This window comes from Lynx canadensis, chromosome A1 (genome assembly GCF_007474595.2).
Source record: "Lynx canadensis isolate LIC74 chromosome A1, mLynCan4.pri.v2, whole genome shotgun sequence".
In the NCBI taxonomy this organism is placed as follows: Eukaryota; Metazoa; Chordata; class Mammalia; order Carnivora; family Felidae; genus Lynx; species Lynx canadensis.
In genome coordinates, this window is record NC_044303.2 from 19,091,539 (window position 1) to 19,109,124 (window position 17,586).

General features: G+C 40.7%; 2 protein-coding genes across 3 annotated transcripts in view; both read right to left on the reverse strand.

Annotated features, from left to right (window-relative positions):
• THSD1 (thrombospondin type 1 domain containing 1) overlaps window positions 1-7,324 on the reverse strand; it is a 28,535-nt gene extending 21,211 nt beyond the window's left edge. Inside the window, exons 1-2 of one of the 2 annotated variants that reach the window (XM_030309659.1) lie at window positions 7,223-7,324; window positions 3,987-4,137 (exon numbers count right to left, since the gene is read on the reverse strand). In XM_030309659.1, coding sequence (XP_030165519.1) covers window positions 3,987-4,044 — 58 coding nt within the window. In that variant the 5' untranslated portion in view covers window positions 4,045-4,137; window positions 7,223-7,324. Of the gene's footprint in view, window positions 1-3,986; window positions 5,155-7,222 lie in introns of those variants that run through there. The other variant, XM_030309667.1, reaches the window with a different exon arrangement.
• Window positions 7,325-10,202: 2,878 nt separating this feature from the next.
• The window catches only part of VPS36 (vacuolar protein sorting 36 homolog), a 31,119-nt gene continuing 23,735 nt past the window's right edge, over window positions 10,203-17,586 (reverse strand). The window contains exons 10-14 of the mRNA XM_030309681.1: window positions 16,820-16,885; window positions 15,362-15,426; window positions 14,662-14,746; window positions 13,679-13,755; window positions 10,203-13,595 (exon numbers count right to left, since the gene is read on the reverse strand). Coding sequence (XP_030165541.1) covers window positions 13,502-13,595; window positions 13,679-13,755; window positions 14,662-14,746; window positions 15,362-15,426; window positions 16,820-16,885 — 387 coding nt within the window. The 3' untranslated portion in view covers window positions 10,203-13,501. The remainder of the gene's footprint in view (window positions 13,596-13,678; window positions 13,756-14,661; window positions 14,747-15,361; window positions 15,427-16,819; window positions 16,886-17,586) is intronic.

The following is a 17,586-nucleotide window of genomic DNA, read 5'->3' on the forward strand; positions in this document are numbered from 1 at the left end:
TGTAAATCCAATACCTTACTTTTCTCATTTTAATCTGTTAAAAAGAAAAGGGGGGGAAAAAGCCCTACATGGAGACATTTGCCCCCCAGGACGGCAAACCCAGACTTCATAGTTTCAACCTACCTGGGAATAAGATATTTTCACAATCTGAAATTTCTTGCACTAGAGAGGTTATCTCCATGATAAAAAATACCTGCTAAAGACACCCAACTCCACCCCCCGCCCCCCCCCCCCCCCCCCCCCCCCCCGGCAAAAAAGACATCTTGGCCTGAAAATAATCCCTTCTGTTCTTTTGCTAATAACTTCTTTCCCCACCCTCCTTCCCATAAAAACCTTCCATTTTGTGCAACTTTTAGGACCATCACTACTTGCTAGATGGGACGCTGCCTGATTCAGGAATTGCTTCATAAAGCCAATTAGATCTTCAAATTCACTCAGTTGAGTTTTGTTGTGTTTTGTTTTGATAAATCATAGTCTGGTGTCTAGGTATTTGGGGGAAATGGATAAACAGTAAAGTGAGAAAACTTGATTTACATGATGCAATACAGACGGCTGTAGATGACTTAAAATGGAAGACATAAATATGCTTCCAAGTTATTTTCTGATATTCAAGCCAAGTACTTAAGCATTTCTACCAGTAAAGGAACCAGTGCCCTTGGTTCGTATGAAACAGAAATTTTTAGATGAATAAGAATTGCTGACACTTTCTTCTGCACAGGTCATCCAAGGGATAGAGTGAATGTTTATGAAATAGCCAGGCTTCTCGGCAATTTTAGTGACATCACAGTAACCATTGCTAGCCTCGATGTGATAGATGACTGCTAGCCCACAACTATCACTCAGTTAAGATCAATCATATCTTTTTAAAAAAGAAACCCATCAGAGCAGCTCAAGTAGAGAGTGGAAAAAACACAGACACACAGGAATCCTTGTTTCTATTTTGAATCCTATCCAAATACATATCAAAGGAGACAGCATTTGGCAGGGCAACAATCAGCGGGTCCATGGCTAGGGTAAGAAACAATTCTAGATTTAAGGCACTCCAGGGTTCTTTTGGCTTGAAAAATAACATGTGTGAGCATGAATTTATTATTCTTTTTGTGATTATCTTATACATACATAATATACACATATCATGGCATACATGTCATATATGTCCAAAGGCCATCAAAGTGTTATCTGGGCTGGTGGTCTTTAAATATACCCTTACGTGTATTCGGTTAATGATCATTAGAATCAGTACGTGAATATATTGGCACATAGAGGTTTTTTTGTTTTTTGTGTTTTTTTGAACGTTTATTTATTTATTTTTGTGAAAGAGAGAGACAGAGACAGAGCATGAGCAGGGTACTGGCACAGAGAGAGGGAGACACAGAATCTAAGCAGGCTCCAGGCTCTGAGCTGTCAGCACAGAGACTGGATGTGAGTCTCAAACCGCATCTCACGAACATGAGCCGTGAGATCGGGACCTGAATCAATGTCGGACGCTTAACGACTGAGCCCCCCACATGCCCCTGTTTTTCCTTTTTAAACAGCTCAGTGCTTTACACATTTCTTATCTGAAATGAGACGAAATCAAATATATAAAACTTGGATAGACTGGAATGCTTGATCAACACTTGCTTGAAAACCATAATAGAATGAAAGTTTTGTTGTTTTTTTTTTCTTTTTCCTTCAGTTAAAATGGAAGTTGAGAGATACTCTCTTTTGGAGAGAGAGAAGTCAAAGTTGAGGAAGGGTGCTGATTCTGACACAGTTGTGCCTGGTTCAGAGGCCACCCAGCACCTATTTGTAAACAGGTGCCTAAAGAGGAGTTAAGACAGAGGAAGGAGTTAAGACTGAGAACAAAGATCAGATTGACTTGAATCTCATGGGGCAGGACAGTTTTTAATGCATTTTAAGATTGAGACCACATACAACTTAGGATAACTAACAAACATGATAGAGATTGTCAACCAGGCAAATAAGACTCTGATTTGATGGGCATCCAATAAATTGAAAAGACACACAGGCCCAGTCAGTAATGGAGAAAAAAGATACAGTTGATGGGTTCCAGCAGCCCAGAGAGCAGGTGTACTGAGGAGTACTGAGGAGAGAACTTGCTTTACTATAGAACACTTATTTTCATAGACAAGAATACATCCTCATTTAGAAAACTACAATTGAATTGTACCACATTCTGGCTACCACAGTGTAGTTTTCTCCATTCTTTTAGTTCGCCTCTCCCCATTCCTTTATTATATTTAAAGTAATTGGTGTCTCAATATAAGCATGTTGCATTAAAAACAACAACTGTTAATGGTATATTTTGATCAATATCAAATGGAGAGGGAAAAAACCCACGTCTAGGAAAATACTTCCTTTTCCATTAGCAGCATGTGCACTCAACTTCTATGTTATTTTATGCTCATTGAACTTTTATTCTCATATTCCAGTAAGATATTTACTCTCAACGACAAACATCCTTGCACACTGTGTACAAATGGAAAATTCTGATGTCTTTATCATTACAAAACCAAGGACACTTTTGTAATTTTTTGTATGAGGCTGTTGTTACACATGGAGTGATAGGGATTTTAAGTAGGGATGAATAACATGAAGATAATTGAATCCCAGGCTCATTTTCAACAAATCAAGCATCTTCTTGTTTATTTTATTTTTTTTTAATTTTTTTTAACGTTTATTTATTTTTGAGATAGAGAGAGACAGAGCATGAATGGGGGAGGGTCAGAGAGAGGGAGACACAGAATCCGAAACAGGCTCCAGGCTCTGAGCTGTCAGCACAGAGCCCGACGGGGGGCTCGAACTCATGGACCGCGAGATCATGACCTGAGCCGAAGTCGGCCGCCCAACCGACTGAGCCACCCAGGCGCCCCAAGCATCTTCTTGTTTAAATAAAGTTCTTCAAACGAAAAGGCTGAGGAAGGCGATTCAATGGACAAAATGAACAGTCCACACTCTGGTCCAGTTATGTGGATGTGTCACTGATATCACACAAGCCATGATCCCTTGGATCATGTTTCTTCAATTTGAAAACAATTTCCACTCTTATACCATGAACTGCTTAGATGTCTATGAAATATTTGGAAATCATCAAAAGAAAAGTAGTATATTGTTGAATCTGTTAAGGTTCAGTAGTTGCATAAAACTCTCTGAGTAACGAACTCAATTTTCAGTTGAAACAAAGTGAATAAAGAAAAGTAACAGTAATCACCTACTCTAGGCTCAGACAAGGTGTTTTCCCTTTCCTATTTTATCATCACAACAGCGCTGTGATGTCAACAAGAAACTTGTCCAAGGCAAACAACTGGCAAGGACAGAAATTTGGACTGGTTCCAAAGATATTTTAACAGCAAAACTCTCCTGTAAAGTGAAATCAAACGGAGAATCCCAATTTTAAACAAACAAACAAACAAACAAACAAACATTCATGTGTGTCTGAGAGTTTCAATGTATAATACTGAATTACTAGGACATCAGTCAAAGAAAATTCAACATAACATGCTTGTCTCCAGTTTGCTTAAATGAAAATGAGGGGCACTTGGGTGGCTCAGGTTATGATCTCATGGTTCATGGGTTCAAGCCCCACATCAGGCTCTGTGCTGACAGCTCAGAGCCTGGAGCCTGCTTCGGATTCTGTGTCTCTCTCTTTCTCTGCCTGTATCCCCATGCATGCTCTGTCTATCTGTCTGTCTCTCTCAGAAATAAATAAACATTAAAATTTTTCAAAAAATTAATAAATGAAATGCCTTTTTTAAAATTCTCTTTTTAAAGGCTTAAAAATATATTTGAAGGGAATTTTGCATCAATATATATAGAACCTTAAGAGAACCCAGGGTTGCAAGGATTCCAGTTTAAAAGGTACTGCACTATAGACGTGCCCTGCCTCCTTCATGCAGGGTCATCAACATCCATGCATTTATAAACCCCACGTTTATGTTTCTTCATTGACACTGACAGCGTGATGTATACTTAATAATACTCACCATAGTCACAAAGTACCACCAAGAGTAGATTTGAAAAGTCTTTCAACATTTGTTTCATTCTGATCAGCAAAATCCCAGGTCTTTGGTCTCCTCATGTCCTTTCTCACATCCAAACTGTGTTTTTTTTGTGTTGTTTTTTTTTCAAAAACACCTGAAATTAGAATCTCAAAAAATGATGCCTCTGTTCAACGTGATTCACAAAATTGTAATCATGAAATGCCAAAACCATTCTGAGAAGTCAAACTTCATGGGTGCCACTGAAAATAGGGAGGACATTAACTTTCCCCGGGGAAATGATTTGTGCTTGTACATCCCTTTGGTTCCATTACAGCTCACCTGTTAAGCACATTCAGGTGTGTCCAACACCAAGCTTATTTTTGCAAAACACCAAGTCTCTCACCTTTGTAACGCGTGCTTAAGTGGAGAGTTTATGTGCTGAATTTCATCAAAGTTAAGAGCCAGTCTGGATAATACACTTTCACCTATTTATCTGTTTGGCATTTCACGCCAATCAATCTGCTAAAATTTTGCCAAATTTTCATTTTGCACTGTGCTGCATGGACCGGGCTCGCTTCTTCTACAAATGGACTTACAACCACTGTCTTTCCTGCATGTTATTTGGATTGCTTCATTTCTTAATGCCTAGGAGCTATATCAAAACTATCAAGCCTTTTAAAAAGATACTCAGAGTGTTGCATTTAAATGTGAACTCCCTGTGACACTGACTTCCATTGTTTAGGGTACTCTCAAGAGAAAACAGATAAATAACAATTATCAACTTCTGTCAGTTTCCCAATACTTGTTGCTGTCAGTAATGCATCAGGAGGCAGATGATTTCATGCAGCAGTCTTGCCAGACCACCTAGGAGGGTAGGAAATACCTTGCTGGCCTGTGCTTCAGAACGATTTGTGGGAGGGGGCACTTACTTTGTCTATAAATAGACTAGTCTATAAATAGACTAGACTGTAGAATAAGATTCAGGGCCCTTGTCAATTTTTTTCAATTGAAATCTACTAAACTATGGGCTAGTAAGCATAATCAACCAGGTCTTTTCTTAATGTTTACATTTCCCCATTATCCACAGTTAGTCTATTTTAATAATATACTATATTCCAAATATATATGTACATCTCTTCAGAAAAGACAGAAATTAATGGAATTAAAAGGCCTGTTGAAATAATAAAAAAAAAAAATCAACGGGGGGGGGGGGGACTGATTTGTCTCTATTAGCTTTCTTTCAGTAGGAGTTGGTTGAACAAAGGAAACACTGTACTTCCTCAAAGGGAAGCAGAGATTTGAAGTGTAATTAGGCAGATGATTAAGGGTCACTCCCCTCCCCAACATAAAAAGAAAATTCCACTTTGCTGGAATTAGGCATAGATTTGACCCAATCTTTTCCTTGAACCTGGACTGGGAAACATGGTCGAAGACAGCAGGTGAACATCACCGTATCCCCCAGGCAAGTTTGGGCACTTACTGCAATAAAACGCTTCCTTTTGAATTACTGATACTCAAGTAACCAGAGTAAGGAGGGGCAAGGATCCCTGGCTCCCAAAAGTTGAATGGGCTCCTCCCAAATTGCTTGATTTTCCATGATAACCATTTTTTTTTAAATTTTTTTTTCAACGTTTATTTATTTTTGGGACAGAGAGAGACAGAGCATGAACGGGGGAGGGGCAGAGAGAGAGGGAGACACAGAATCGGAAACAGGCTCCAGGCTCCGAGCCATCAGCCCAGAGCCTGACGCGGGGCTCGAACTCACGGACCGCGAGATCGTGACCTGGCTGAAGTAGGACACTTAACCGACTGCGCCACCCAGGCGCCCCATGATAACCATTTTTTAAAGAAGCTCCTAATCGCAACTGATGTTGTGATTGTAACACATTTTCCTTCTTATAAAAATGATGAGTAAAACACAGAATAGTGTGATAATCTGTATTTAGAACTGAATGGAAATGGAAAAATAAGCCTACCTAAAAATCATAAGGATTTTTAAAATGTTCTTAAGCTTTTGAAAATAAATGCTTAAGTTTTACTAGCCCATTCACTAATTTGGAGACCTTAAGAGAGCACCCCACAATGGAATGGAACTCTGGGTAAAAAGCACTTTTTTTCTTTTAAATAGGATTCTTTCCTTCCTCTCTCTCTTTTTACTTTGTTTGCTTATTGTCTTCCAACATGTTGTTCCCAATACCAAGACTGTCTACTTTTACAATGTTTGGCTTGAGAATCATTTTGAGAAAATAAAAACTTACGTCTATTTTACACACATTTAAAAACACTTCTATATAGCATTCAGACATAAACATTTACAGAAAACTTCCAAATGCATCAGCTAGAGGGTAGGGAGAAGTAGTGAATATTTTCAGTGGCTAATGGCATCACGCCAAGCTCAGATCCCCTGTTTTTGCTGAAACCAGTTAAGATTGATTCCTACGGTGTCTTCATTGCTGCGGAAAAAGAAAAGGAATTAACCTAAACTCTACTAGGACCAGTGATTTATCAAAGAATTAAAGGGAAAAGAAAATGAAGCAAAGTGACTCTATCCCTTCTGACAAACAGGCACACGCTCGTGTGCATCCATCTAATAATATTTATTAACCGGAAATCACTAGCAGCCTGTGTAAACAGGCATTATTTATACACTCAGTGCAGCGGGCTCTGCCCTGGTCCCACGGACTGGACGCAGCTTCCCTAGGAGGCTATGCGCTCCCCACACCTACAGTTTCCCAAAGGCCCGCAAGTCAAGTTCATGCCTGGAAATCTAGCCCTGCCCAAGTTGTCAGCACAGAGCTCCATTAAAATGAGGACCGTTCTGAAATGCTGAAATCTCATACAGTGTGTACCCCAGAAAAGATTTCTTTCTGGAAATAGGCAAACTTGTTCCGAAACGCGGAGCACCCCCCAAGACGCTATCTCTCAAGGGTCCCAACCCATCGGACTCAACACCAGTCTGCAGCCAGCCTGGGTCTCTCGCCAACACCTGTGCCAAGAGAGCCGGGACTCCGAGACGTGCCGACTTTCTACAGAGTATCCCCTGGGGCGGAGGCTGAGCACCCAGCGGCGGAGGGAGCTTCCACAGCACCTCCACCTGCGCTCCGAGCGGGCGGGGAGGGCGGGGCGGGCAGGGTCCAAGGGGTATTGCCCGACCCCCCACCCCCACCCCCCGGAGCCGCCGGGGACTCCGGCAGCACAGCAGCGCCCACGGGGGCTGGGGGACAGCAGGGTCTTCCTACCTCTCGGGACCGGCGGGCGCAGCGGCCAGAGCTGGGGCGAGCGAGGCGGGCGGCGGGCGGCGGGCTGGTGGCCTCAGGGGCCGCGAGGAAACGCGCAGAGCATCCCGCGTCCCGGGACTGCCCGCCTGAGCCCGCTGGCGCTCGGCTCCGCTGCCCCGCCCAGGCCCGCCCCCGACGGACGGCGCAGGGAGGGCGGCACCGGAGGGCGGGGGGCCGGGCAGCGGGCGAAGTCAACCCCGCCCGCTCTGGGCTGCGCATCCTCCCAAGCGCGCGCGGCCGGCGGAGCCTCGGGGAGCTGGGCAGAGCCCCGACGCGCCCTCGCCCGCGGCCCGCGGCCCACGGCCCACGGCCGGGGCCAAGGGCGAGCCGCGGTCTCCCCTCGTTCCGATTCAGTCACTTCTCCCCCGGTGTCATTTTCTTCTGGGGGACCACAAAAGTAGGTCATCCAAGTGGCCTAACTGGTGGGCAGTAAACTTTGGCTTCCCAAGTGTTCTTGGGGATTGTCAAAAGAGAATCAGGTCAAGTGCATCTCAGTTTCGATTTTTCTCTCTCAGGAGCCAGAGTTGGTTCAATTAAAAACATAAAAAGTGACATTTAATAAACTCTTAATTCTCAAGTGTTAAAGTTGTCTTTTGAAAAGAATGCTAGAGGATAGAGTTGCACCTTAACAGCTGTGCTTGGTTTTCAGTACACGGCAAAAAAATGTGAATAGTTTCCCATTTGCTTTTCTTTTACGCAAAACATACCATTTACAGACAAAAGTAGTGTGTGGTAATAGAAATCAGAACATAGTGGTGGCCTCTAGGGAGCAGGTGACTGGAAAGAGGCACCAGGGAACTTTGGGGATGTCAGATATGTTCTGTTGGCTGGGGTGTGAGTTACATGATCTGTTACGCATTTGTTAAAATGCGTCCATCTTAAGATCTGTGCATTTCACTGAAATTTTACCTCAATTTTTAAAACAAAAATACAGCATTTTCAGGTGCTTGAATCCGTCACTTAATCTTTGAAAAGATAGCACAATTCCTTGATTATCAGAGTTATCAGAGGTTGTCCGAGGTACCAAATTTGCTAAGTACTTATCTTGTCCAATAATTAATCCTATCAGTACCAACTCAATCCATCCAAGCTTTCACTGACAGAATCATCTAGTCCAACATCCATTCATCAGCTCAAGTTGGGATGTTTTTTCAAATACATGCCACAGTCCTTGGCGTTTTTGAAAGTAAAAGCTCAACATAAAGAATGGGCTTTGGAGTTATAGAAAGCTTCGTTCCAGCCCTACCTCAATAACCTTGGCAAACACTTAATCCCTCCTCTCCCCCAGCATAAAAGGCATAGGTGTACTGACGTGGTGTGGTGACGAAGTGGAATATATATATAGAAAGCAACTTGCTCTGCATTAATCTTGCAGACACACACTCTCCCTACAAATCCACCCTTGGAATTTAGGAGGACCTAAATCCAGGTACAAGTGACTGGATCAGTGCACTTGGACACTTTTTAAGTGACAGCTGTATTGAGATGCTTGGTCACTTTTGTCTTAATCAGAATTCTTGCCAGACTGTATTTCTCTTTGTTGCACATGTAAGGGTGTAATTTTTGGTAAAGGAATGCGGCATAGGCATGTAGGGAAAAAAAGCTTCCAAAAGAACAGTGATATGGTCTTGCTGGGATTAATTAAAACAAGCTGCTGTCAAGGTACCTTTAATTCTCTTTCAGTGTCAGTGACTGGTCTAGTAATTTTGTGCAAATTGTGTAAAACGCATTCACAATCTCAACAGTGTCCTTTATACACATGGAGAGATCTTTTACTTCCTCAGATAATGCTCTGAGAGAAAAGCTTTAACTGACTCATGATTATCAGGACTCAAGGAAGAACACAAATGACCCAATTTTCACACTGTAATAACAAGATCTTACACGTGTGTTAACCTGATTTCTGGCGTGCTTCCCACATCATGGATATGCCCCATGTCATGTAAGACACAGTATCTCAGACGGGCTGAGTCCTGACAAGTCTGGTTGAGAAACCTCTTGGGGATATGGTAAAGGACACAGACTTAGGTTTGCGAGTAAATTCATGACACATCATAATCCAAAAATCATTCAAGTATTCAGCTAATACTTAACTAGGAACCTACCATGTACAATCACTGACCTAAGCCAGAAAAGATTTAAAAGATTCAATTATATGAATCTTTGAGCTTTATTTATTTTTAATGTTCTTATTTATTTTTGAAGGAGAGAGAGAGCATGAGCGGGGGAAGAGCAGAGAGAGAAGGAGACACAGAATCCAAAGCAGGCTCCAGGCTCTGAGCTGTCAGCACAAAGCCCGATGCGGGGCTCGAACTCATGAACTGTGAGATATGACCTGAGCTGAAGTCGGCTGTTTAACCGACTGAGCCACCGAGGCGCCCCTTGAATCTTTGAACTTTAAAGAAACCCAATTCCTCTATTTTTTTATGGCTCCAAGACAAAATATAGTCATGTACACAGGACAGATAATAACTATTATGGAATTTAGAAATAGAGTCATATACTGAAAACACATTTTTCTAAAGCAGGTAGGAATGAGCACAGTATGATAATTGGGGTGGAGATGGAGAAGTGAATGGGGAAACAGTTAAGAAAGGGAAGTCTGCAGAGTCAAAGGAAGTATGCCCCAGGAATGGGAAGGGGCATACCTCATGCTGTTCCTCTAACCCAACAGCCTCCACTTACTGACGATCTTTTGGTCCTTGTGAGCCTAGTTTATGAGGCTCTTCCTCTCCCACAAGAACTAAAGGATCCTCCTTCTGTCTTGCACAGCATGTACCTGTGCCCCTTCCATGACACGTACTTCATTCGATCTTCAGGTAAGGTTGTTTACATGTCTATTTCCCTAACGGCGCCACCCTTTTAAAGGCAGGGACTGTATCTTATTCATTTTGTTTCCACCCCCCACCGGCGGCCCACGTAATTCCTCACACAGTCAATATGGATTTTTAACAAAAAATTTTTTTATTGAATTGAATGGGAGATAAAGTAGGATAAATGGAGCCAGGTTATAAATAGGTATATACATGAGAGTTCATTCATTCAGTTAATATTTATTGAATGCTTATTATGTGCCAGGTTCTGTTCTAGGCTCTGAGGATAGATCCACAAACACACCACACAAAAAGCTCTCCCCTTACGGAGCTTACACTCTAGATCTGTCTTAATAAGGGATGGGATTAGCAAATAAATTCACAGAAATTCAACCATAACTCTTGGCCAAAAAACAAAAACAAGACACACATTTAAATAGTTTAATTATTGGTGTTATAAATGTCTACTGTTGCTATGTAGTTTTTATTGTATATTGTACTTACTATATTCATAATATATTCATACCCATGTGTCACTCTATAGGGATTCTACCTGTAAGACAATATAAAGAACTTCACTGGCAATTTAAGAGTTTCAGGGATCATTTTAAGCATGCTTGATTTCATTCCAAGGCACAGTCTTTAAAAATCTAACCAGCTTATAGGTGTGACTCTACTGTACCAAAATGAAAACGCTGATATTGTTGGGCAGAACATGAGAATGACCACCTGATGAATCCACGTCTGGCCAGGCGAGTCTGGTTATAGGGAACCAATACTTGGAGAGACAGTACATTCACGCGAATGCACAAGGTTAGTCAACCATGAAATTCACATCAAAAATTAAAAAAAAAAAAGTTCATGAGCCATTTCCCATTCTTTTAGAACAACTAAAACAGTAAGATCTTGAGGTCAAAAATAAAGAAAAAATGTTTAACGTACTGGCTTATTCTGATTAAAAGTTTATCATTTTCATATGTTTTTCAAAGAGTATTTTAAAAAGAACACCAAGGTAAGAAAAATCATTTACAAGTTTTCCAGTAATTTTACTCTATATACATTAATTCCAATCATTTAATCCTGAAAACAACCTTCACTTGTACAGTGTAAAAAAATCTTTGATAGTGACTAGAAAAATCCCATTATCATAAAGCTACAAATTTATGCTCCTGAGAGCAAAGTTAGTAAAGCAAAAATAATAATTATACCAGTGATAAGCACCGAGATGAATTTTTTTGCATTTAGGGCCTGATTGGTTGTATTTAAACATAACTTCTACCAATAGAAGACCAAAATAACATCTTATTTGGCAAAAAAAAAAAAAAAAAGGAGGGGGAGGGAATGGGTGGGTGGGTGGAATCAAAAATATACGTATATAAGTCTAGAAACAGTGAAGAATGCCCACTTTAACAGTAAAATCAATCATACTTGTTTTCTAATTGAAGTGACATGTGCAAAATATAGTCACGTCACTTTTCTTCCTCCTAGTTCACTTTATACAATTTAGACTGCTCCATTTCTGTTAATGTGTTGTCACACTAATGTAAATAAATATGTTGAACCGTGGGAGTTTGCTGTAATGAATCCAAATCATAAGAGCTAGATCCAGTAGCTCAAACAATCTCAATTGCAATTCATTCCAACTGCTGAAACAGATTATTATTTACCTTTGCAATTTCTGAAAAACCTTAGCCAGATGAGACATCATGTGTGTAAGTGTGTGTGCAAGTGCATATGAACATGCGTGTACAAGTCTGCCAGAGCAGTGTGAGTGTGACCCAGAAACAGGAGTGCCACACAAACAAGTCTACACGATGGCCTGAAAGACATGGGGCCATTGTTTGGCTAGACACTGAATTCCCCCAAAACAAACCTGAGGCTGAACAATGAAGACATTAGGGGCTATCTGTCATCACAAGACAGAATGAGCGACAAGTTTGGAAAATGAAGACATTCCCGTAACGCTGGAGGATGTGAAGCAGCAACAGCCACTTTTGCAGGCGGGGATCAGAGACTGACTCTGGCTGCAGTGGGAGGGATTCCCTGGGTCTACAGCTGAGGATCCCTGCAACTCCCCAAAGGGCATCTGCAGGGGGCCCTCCACCTCACTCAGTGACACCTTAGGGATCCCAGAGCTTCAGCCTGGGTATCCCCACCTGCTGGTCACCATGGGTCTCTCAGTGCAGACACTATCCCTTCTGGAGGCTTGGCCGAAAACCATCCCTGCTTCCCACTTTCGACGCAGTCTTAGAAGGGGAGCTCTTTGCGTCCCTGTGGGGTCCCTGAGTTTGAGGTAATGCCAACACACCGACATATGAAGTCAGGCGGTCCATTTTAGAACTCACACAATCGAAATTCAAGAGTAGCCAGTTTTTGTTATCTTGGTAATACTTGTTAGTGACATAGTTTCTCAACACAGCTTCTAATATATGGGGTAAAGAAAAAAAATATTGCTGGGATATGAAATATTTTTTTAAAGTGCAGTGTTGAAACTCCTTAAGAGTAGGAAAAGGAGACCAATTACTTGTCCCCTTTCAATGTTCCTGTCCTTGGCTTTCCAGGTCAAAGAGCACCAAGGTTCCTGTTTAAGCGACCTAAAGGTTCTCCCGGCCCCTCCCCCACACAACCCTAGGGAATTCCTGAACCCTCTAAGTTCCAAATTTGTAATCACATCTCTGGGCGTGTCTATACAGCTCATTAATTCAGTTTCAAAATCCACAGCATTTTTAAAACAAAATGACATAGTTGCATTCTTTAAATGCCAGCTATGAAATCATTACTTGGAAAAAAAAAAAACTAGTCAGACTATACATACGTAAGTCAAATACAGCTCTCTCCTTTTTTAAGGTGTCTGTTGAAGACATGCTTATAAGTGCTTCTAAAGAAAAGCCCTTACTTAGGAGAAGCCTCATGTGGCGTTCTGTGGTTTCACGTCCTGTTCAGTGTTGTCAGTTAAGCTACACTGTACGTATGACTTGCTTCATGAACCCTCTCCCATAATGCGCACATTAGATGCAGAGGAAAAACTTTGTTTATAATTCAGTGAATTTTAGTCACACCAGAAAAATGATCTAACCTGTCCAAACACTCAACTTCTTCCCCCATTAGTAACTAAATTCCCTTCTTTAAAAAAACAGATTTGAGGATCAAGTTAAAATTCACCATATTTCAAGTTAAACCCTGAGGGCTCTATACAACTGTAGCATGATTTCCAACTCACTGTGGCATTCAGTTTTCTGTATTTTCCTATATTTATCCTAAGTAAACTTCCTGGACCGTGATATTTAGGGAGAAATTAAAAGGGTTTTATATTATAGTGTAAAGTTCCAGAAATTCTCAGTTCATCAAGGTTTACTCTGAGCTCAATGTCATACAACCTCTACATGATACAAGTGTATGGACAAGAAGTATTTTAAATCCAAAACCCTTAGCTCTGTGTCATAAATAAATTTGGGTAAAACCGCAAGCCTTCCACTGAATCATCTCGGCAAAGATGGCCCATCTTCTCTGCCAGAAGCAACCTAGGAGTCAAGGGGAAAACTACAATCATCTGTCCATTCAGAAACACAAACACAGTTGTAATGAAGACCAAGGACTCGCTTACCTTTCCTTAGCCAGGAGAACAGACATTCCCACCAGCTTAGCAAACTCTTCTGATGTCAGGGATCCCTTTTCTGAAACCTAACAGAAACACAGCAGGAAAAAAATATGATAATTTGGCCACCTAGGTACTAACCTAGGGAGAATGTCTACCATTATGCTCAGGAAATAATATATTGAATTTCCTAATAAAACTCAAGAATATTCAATATTGAACTAAATCTTCTTCACTAATGCTCAATTCTACAAATGCGGAAGGGCCCAGAATGAATATAGCAGAGCCTAAAACATCACAAAGCCCTCTACAAAGTTACAAAGGCACTGTACTAAACCCCCAAAATAACCCTTGATATTCTGAAAAGGAACATATAATAAATTCTAATGGAGTACATACTGCATATCCCACATATAGGGTCCTTATATATAGGTTTAGCTTAAAATATATGGTAGAAATATCTATAGTCTTGAGGTTTTCCTCTAATTTATAATAAATGTAATAAATATTTAAATTAGGCAGGCTCGCCACAGAGGCTATGAAGGCAGTAATGTTTCAAGTCTCCTAATGAGTAACAGCAGCAGTTTGGCTGGTAAAATCCATTTAAACTACAGTTCCTTTTCGTGTTTTTTTGAAGCAATTATTTCATAAAACAACTTGTGATGTTTTATAAGACTGTTTATGTAGGTGGTACTGAAAGAAAAAGTTCAGTCAAGGGTAACATTCTGATGAACAAAGTTAAAAACCTGTCCACAAGACTGAGTTTCAAACAAAAAGATAACACCTCAGGAATTCTAATTCTCCTTGGCAAGTCTCAAAAAGCTTTAAAAGTATCATTTTGATTAGTATTCACTCATGTTAATAGGTGTTTTTAATTGGGTCTACAAACATTACTTTTTAGAAAAATTAAATTCAAAAGGAAAGCCTGTTTCTCAAGTTGCTATGGAGTCACGTCTTGGTGGGCAGACTAATGAGGAAACTGGTTCACATACGGTCTCCAAGGCTGAGGCCACCATTTCCTCTTCCTTGTGGGACTGAAGCTCAATTACCATGACGCCACTGTCAAAAACTCGGAGCCTGAAAACCGCAGATGGGAAAACCAAGCTGTGAGTATCTAGGATCTTCAAACACTAAGGAGGTACAAATATCCTGTACTTTCTTTTATGCTGGGCATGAGGGCAATATTAACACAAAACAGCATCTAAAACATAACAACCACAGGCAATTACAGCATAACTAGGAACTCACGAATAAATACAGTTAATAACATTATGAACTATAATCCACAGGCTAAATAAAATATGTCTGGCACTTTTTTTTTTTTTTTTTTAATCTGAAGGGAGGAAAATACAATTCACAGCTGAACATCTGTAGCTTTAAATCTCCAGAAACAAGCACGAAACCTCTAGCAGAGGGGCTGGTTATTCTGACCTCATAGGAGAGCCCACATTCTTCTTTCATTGCCCCAAATCAACAAGAGTTGGCCCACTAGCCCCTCAGGCCATGTACAGCCCGGATAAGGAGGGAAGCTAGGAGAACAAGTGAATTCTGCTCACACGGTATAATTCCCAGAGGGGCGATGTGTTGGTTCGCCACGCACAGACCTGTGTGGGCAGACCTGGCAGGGTTTTCCTGTCTACTGTGTGAGGAACAGCGGCTCAAGTTGGCACGCTTCCTGCAGAGTTCTTTTACCTGAGAGGTAACTGTAGTGCTTCCAGCATCTTGCATGCGTTCACTAGATCTTCTGGTGAGAGCAACTAATAGGAAAGAAAACCCAGTTTATACTACAAATTAATAGAGTGATGCTCGTGTGTTCAAGGCCCATGGTGGGTGTGGAGTCTATTTTTTTTTTTTTATTTAAAATAAATAAATAAATAAATAATCATTTAGCAAGGCTTTCATGTTGCCTTAATCACCACAAGGAAAAAAGGATTAACAAAGAAGCAAAGCAGTGCTATCCGACAGAAAGCAATGCAAGCCGTATATGTAACTCTAAGTTTTCTAGTAGTCATATTAATAAAATAAAAAGAAACAGGTGAAATTAATTTTAAAACATGTATTTTATTTAAGCCAATAAATCTAAAACATCAACATATAATCAATATAAAAATTATCAATGAGATATTTAACATTTCTTTCTTCTGTACCGAGTCTTCTAAATCTGGTGTGTAATTTACACTTACAGCATATCTCAGTTTGGATTAGGTGTATTTCAAGTTCACAGTTGTCACATGTAGCTAGCTAGTGGCCACCCTTCCAGACCCATGCAACCTTAAAGAATCAGCCCACTGTGGCATTTGACAAATACAGCTTTGAGTCATAGGCCCAGCCTGGGTCCAAATGCCTGTCAAACCTCTATTTCCAGGTGCAGCTTTGGTCAAATAATTTAATCTCTGGAAGCCTCGAGTTCCTCATCCTCATATTATCCCCAAGACGGGGACAGTAAAAGTAGCTGCCTCACTGAGGTGCTGGGAGGCCTGGTCAGTAGGAGGTACTCACTGACGGCAGTCTTGAGGACTATTCAAATGAAAACAGAGCAGAGGCTTTGCTCGTGAACCTGGGGTGGGCGCTTGAAAGATGTAGGAGTTCTCTGCACAGAGGTGACTGCTGACACCGCAAAACTGTTTGACTGAAGGGCACAAAGAGTGCACGGACCATACACATGTGGGTGTGAAGGGGCAATGAGAGCTGAAGAGCAGCCACTGCTGATTCACGGCCAAAGGCAGAGGGCAGCTTTCCCTCTGTTTCTCTCCAGGCCATCTGTGTCCAACCCAGTTAGTCCAAACACTGAACTGTCACAGGGAAAAGGCCTCATACACAACCTTACTAATCACAATACACACACAGAATATTAAAGCCAGAAGGTATCAATCAGTCCAAATCCTTGTTTTAGACGTAGGACAACCAAGTCTCAGTGAAGTTAAGTAAGCTACTCAAGGTCAATCAGCATGTCACTGGTAAAACCAGGAAGAGCGTCTACCTCCTAGATCCCCAGGGCAGGACAGCATTCTTGTCACTGCACCACACTGCTTCTCAGATGGTTTTGATATTCTCAACCCTTCCTCAAATTGTATTCACTGTAGGGGAACTTGTATTATGTTAAGAAAGTCTATATTTAGTTAAAAGAATATCTAAATGTTCTATTCTTACCTCCATTCCTCGAGCTCGGTTTACTAAACAGTATACCTCCGTAAGTGACATTATTCCCCCTCGTTCCTGTTAAAATACGAAATTGAAAAAGTATTATGTTATAGTTCACATAAGTTAGCATTCCTTAACAGAAATCATAAGCAGAGTGAAATCAGGATTCATAAAATTTCCTAAGAAGCCTTTTAAAAACTAAATTTGCACACAGGAAAACCTAGCCAGATACGTGAAGCATTTCAAATTCAATATTTGGACTTTAACATCATTATTACTGTTTCAACATTTCCATAAATGAAAAGAGGGCCTCTACACCAAGTTTCAACAAGTGTATTTAAATGTTTTGAGTTATTACAACTAATAAATGAAAAAATTATAGAATTAAATGGCAATATCACCATTGTAATCTTTAATGAAGTAACAGATCTAGACCTTGAGTGTTAGTAGCTGCTAACATCACACAAAAAAAAGACATTCTGTACCTGCTGACGGAAATGCACAGCACCCTCTATGAAATATCCAGCAGGAAAAAAAAAAAAAAAAAAAAAGAACTTCTAGATATAACTACCAGTCTACAGGGAATACATAAGGCAGGGAAGTATGTTAACATACAAGTCAGCAAAATCCAGACTCTGAGACACTCTATAAGAAAAACCACTAGTTTCTTCAATAAATAAATTTTATAGGAGAGAAAAAAAGAGGAGAGGGAAACCCACAGAATTAAAAAACAAAAACAAAAACAAAAAAACACCTGGGTGGCAAATCAACCAATT